The sequence below is a fragment of the Nicotiana tabacum genome, chromosome 7 (assembly GCF_000715075.1).
Source record: "Nicotiana tabacum cultivar K326 chromosome 7, ASM71507v2, whole genome shotgun sequence".
NCBI lineage: Eukaryota > Viridiplantae > Streptophyta > Magnoliopsida > Solanales > Solanaceae > Nicotiana > Nicotiana tabacum.
The window spans coordinates 98897626-98902416 of NC_134086.1; the positions used below are offsets into that span (position 1 = coordinate 98897626).

Here is a 4791-nt window from a genome sequence, read left to right on the forward strand (position 1 = left end):
GAAAGCCAAAGGATCACTGGAAAAAGTGTGTATGGCTCTAATGATAACAATGAAGTTGCTGCTATGATGAGTGATGGAGCTCAGAATATTGGTCACAATGGAGGATCTAACAATTCTGGAGGTTATACCAACGCCGGCTACTCCGGAGGTTACAAACCTAAGAATTTCTTCAACAAATCAACAATTCAATATGACTATTGTAAGCGTAAAGGTCATACAAAGGAAAACTGTTTCAAGCTCCATGGATATCCTAGTGATTTCAACAACAAGAGAAGAGGAGAAGGTTTCAATGCTCAAGCAAACAATGTTAACAACAATATGAATCATATTGAGAATAACAATGGGAATCTGCCCTCAGAAACTACTCCAGCTCAGTTCTTTACTTTACAACAATACCAGCAAATCCTGTAGATGCTGAACAAGGGCAAAGATACTGAACCTGTTGCTAACTCGGCTACTACAGGGATAACAGGTACACTACATGCTTTTATATCTACTTTGGTGGATAATGATTGGATAGTAGACACAGGAGCATCTAATCACATGGTGCATTGTCTAAATCTATTGGACTTCTATGAGGAAGTATCAGAGAAGGATAAAAATAAAGTCCAATTGCCTACTGGAGAACAAGATTTTATTACACATACTGGAATCTGTTCTTTCTTCAGAAATAAGAAAATTCAGAATATACTTCACATTCTAGATTTCAAGTATAACTTGCTCTCAGCGTCTAAAATCACAAAAGAGTTAAGGTGTTTGGTGGAATTCTTTCCTGGTTTCTATGTCTTTCAGGAACTCTTCAGTGGGAAGGTACTGGGGATTGGCAGAGAAGAACTTGGACTCTACATCCTCAAGGCTGCGGAAAGACAAACTCCTGAACATCATACATTACCAAGTGTAAATACCATTGTTAGCACAAATAAGACTCTTAGCCATAATAGTACAAGTCCATGTAATGATTTCTCTTTGTGGCATAGGAGACTAGGACATGCTCTTCTAAAGGTACTACAGAAACTACATAATCTTCATGAGTTACATCTAACTGATCATCAGCATTGTACTGTATGTCCTATTGCAAAGCATTCAAGGCCACCTTTTCCTCTTAGAACCACTTGTTCTACTTCTATTTTTTATCTTGTTCATGCAGATGTTTGGGGTCCATATAGAATACCAACTCATGACAACAAAAGATATTTTTAACCTTGGTAGATGATTTCTCTAAATACATTTGGATTTTTCTTCTAACTACTAAGGCAAATACCATTGTAGTTTTAAATAACTTTCTTACAATGGTGTCAAATCAGTTTAAAACTACAGTCAAGTGCCTCAAAACTGACAATGGCACTGAATTTGTGAATGATCAGGTCCATTATCTGTTGCAAAGTCTTGGAATTCTTTATCAAAGTTCTTGTGTTTATACACCCCAACAAAATAGGGTGGTGGAGATGTCACGCCCCAAAACTGTGCCCAATAATCTATCCTCACCCGGATCGAACCAATTCACCGGGGATCTACACCGCCTACTATACAAGGCCTCATACGGTGCCATCTGAATGCTGAACTGATAACTGTTGTTGTAAGCAAACTCTGCCAGTGGCAAGAACTGATCCCAAGAACCTCCAAACTCCATCACACACGCACGGATCATATCCTCAAGAATTTGAATGGTGCGCTCGGACTGTCTATCCGTCTAGGGGTGAAATTTTGTGCTCAACTCCACTCGAGTACCCAACTCAACATAGCAAAAATAAATATAGGGAAAACAGTTAATAGGGGATCGGGGCGTTAATTCTTAAAACGACCAGTCGGGTCATTACATCTTCCCCCTCTTAAAACATTTGTTCACCCTCGAATGATCATAGAGACATACTTGAAGTAGTTAAAAGATGAGGGTAACGGCTGTGCATATCCTGCTCGGTCTCCCAAGTCGCCTCTTCGACCGGTTGACCCCGCCACTAACCTTCACTGATGCAATGTTCTTTGACCCTAGCTTTCGAATTTGCCTGTCCAATATCGCCACTGGATCCTCAACATAAGATAGATCCTTGTCCAATTGGACTGAATTGAAATCCAGCATGTGCGACGGGTCACCGTAATACTTCCGAAGCATCGAAACATGAAACACCGGATGAATTCCTGCCAAATTGAGAGGTTAGGCAAGCTCATAAGCAACCTACCCAACACGTCTTAATATCTCAAAAGGACCAATAAACCTCGAACTCAATTTCCCTTTCTTCCCAAATTGCATGACGCCCTTCATAGGCGAAACCCGTAGCAAGACCCGCTCTCCAACCATATAGAAAACATCACGAACCTTTCGGTCCGCGTAACTCTTCTGTCTGGACTTGGATGTACGGAGTCTACCCTGAATCACCTTAACCTTCTCCAAGGCATCCTGAACCAAGTCTGGTGCATGCCAAGCCAAGTCAGTAAAACGAACAGCATACTCCGAAACAGTCATAGTGCCTTGGCGCAAATGCTCAAACTCTGCACGCCACGCGTCCCTAAGTCTCTGAAGGACAAACTCTCTCAGGAACATATCTGAAAACTGAGTCCAAGTAAGGGATGCTGCCTCAGCTGGACTGTCCAACTCAAAAGTACGCCACCACTTGTAGACTGCTCCTCAAAGCTGGAAGGCAGTGAAAGATACCCTACTCGATCTTGATATACCCATAGTACGGAGGGTATTCCGGGAGTTTTCCCAACATATTTATGATTCGAACTACGGGACGATATCCCAGGAGATCCTCTGGGCATTTACATTTAGGACTATGGGACGATATCTCGGGAGATCCCCTATTGCTATTTCTGTGTACTAAGTTAGATTCTTTCTGTGATTTTATTCGTTATAAACTGTTAGCACTTTAATTATGTTGTCATATTGTATACAGTTTTACCTTGTTTTTCATCTATAATCAGTAGGGCCCTGACCTTCCTCGTCACTACTCAATTGAGGTTAGGCTTGGCACTTACTGAGTACCGCTGTGGTGTACTCATGCCCTTTCTTGCACATGCTTTTCGTGTGTAGATCCAGGTTCTTCGGCTCAGCCATACTTCTAGTAAGGCAAGGCGATCTTCAGAGACTTTGAGGTATATCTGCCACGTTCGCAGACCGAGGAGTCCCTCTCTATTCTCACTTTTAGCTTGAGCTCTCATGTATTTACTTTTGTTTAGATATTCTGGAATTATAACACTTTGTAGTTATTCCACAAATTATGATTTCATGAGATTCCAGGTTTTGGGAGTCGATTCAGTTTGAGAGTTTATATTTGTATATGCCGAGCGACATCATAAATGTTTTATTTATGTTTTATCTGCAGTTTTGGCTAGTTTTATCTTTTATTTTTTTTCACAAATTGTTAGGCTTACCTAGTCGTAGAGACTAGGTGCCATCACGACAGTTCATAGAGGGTGAACTTGGGTCGTGACAGGAGAGATGGCATAGGACTATATTAGATATGGCTAGAGCTCTCAGATTCCATGCCTTCATACCTCTGAGATTTTGGGGTGAGTGTGTGTCTACAGCAATGTAACTGAATAAATTACCTACTGGACTTCTTCAAGGCAAGTCTCCATTTGAAGCACTATTTCAGAAGATACCTTCCATACAATATCTTAGAGTGTTTGGTAGCTTATGTTATGCCACAAAAGTGCAGAAAGGGGATAAGTTCAGTCTTAGGGCAATTCCAGCAGTTCATATGGGATATTCATCTTATCAAAAGGGATATATCTCTATGATCTACATTCCAAGGGCTTCTTTGTCAGTAGAGATGTTGTCTTCAAGGAAGACATTTTTCCTTTTAAGCACATGCAACTTGGAACTTCTCTCTTATTTCCTATACTAGAGTTTACATATGCACCAATTGAAAAGAGTATTGGCCAACCTGTATCTATTTCATATTTGCCCACTTATGGTGTTCAACAAATGTCTTCTCCTTCTAGTCCTCTCTATGGTGATAATTCTGAACCAATCCCTTCTATTCCTCCTTCTGCACTCTCAGTTTCTCCTGAAGGTCTCAGAATATCTTCTAGGCCTTCTAAACCTCCTATATGGCTAGTCTAGCCCAAGAAATCTACATGTCCTTATCCTATATCACATCATGTTTCTTACAATCAACTATCTTCGTACTACAGGGCTTCTCTTGTTGCATATCAGCTATTGTTGAACCTAGAACATTCAAAGAAGCAAGTTCTAATCAAAAGTGGATTGAAGTTATGCAAGCTAAGATTTCAGCATTACAGGACAATAACACTTGGTCCTTTGTTGATCTGCCTCAAGGGAAAGTTCCTATAGGGTGCAAGTGGGTCTTCAAGGTTAAGTATAAGTCTAATGGTGAAGTGAAAATATATAAAGCTAGACTAGTAGCCAAAGGCTACAGTCAACAAGAAGGCCTGGATTATACAGAAACATTCTCTCATATGGCCAAGATGGTAACAGTGAGGGCTGTAGTTGCATTAAATGCTGCATCTCGTTGGTACATATTTCAGATGGATGTTCATAATGCATTCCTTCAAGGTGATCTTATAGAAGAGGTTTACATGCAAGTTCCTGATAGCTTTTCAAGCCAGGGGAAGAATTAAAAGGTGTGTAAGCTACATAAGTCTTTGTATGGATTGAAGCAAGTACCTAGGTAGTGGAATCTTAAGCTAACAGAGGCACTCCTAGACATGGATTTTATTCAAAGCCACTATGATTATTCCCTGTTCACCAAAAGAATAGGAGCTGATCTTGTAGTCATCCTAGTTTATGTGGATGATTTGTTGGTAACTGGCAGCAAGTTACTTCTCATT

General features: G+C 40.5%; 1 protein-coding gene across 1 annotated transcript; it reads left to right on the forward strand.

The window, feature by feature from the left end:
- Nucleotides 1-411: 411 nt before the first annotated feature.
- Nucleotides 412-4581, forward strand: LOC142162196 (uncharacterized). Its single transcript, XM_075218519.1, has 5 exons — nucleotides 412-1002; nucleotides 1305-1364; nucleotides 3029-3090; nucleotides 3766-4057; nucleotides 4135-4581. The coding sequence occupies exons 1-5, from the start codon at nucleotides 412-414 to the stop codon at nucleotides 4579-4581; spliced, it is 1452 nt and encodes a 483-aa protein (XP_075074620.1).
- The last annotated feature ends 210 nt before the right edge of the window (nucleotides 4582-4791 follow it).

Coding starts and splice junctions, on each gene's coding strand:
- LOC142162196 (XM_075218519.1), top strand. CDS start 412: ATGCTGAACAAGGGCAAAGATACTGAACCTGTTGCTAACTCGGCTACT. Junction 1,365..3,028: donor CTGAATTTGTGAATGATCAG/GTCCATTATCTG, acceptor TTTCGTGTGTAG/ATCCAGGTTCTTCGGCTCAG. Junction 4,058..4,134: donor CTAAACCTCCTATATGGCTA/GTCTAGCCCAAG, acceptor TTCGTACTACAG/GGCTTCTCTTGTTGCATATC.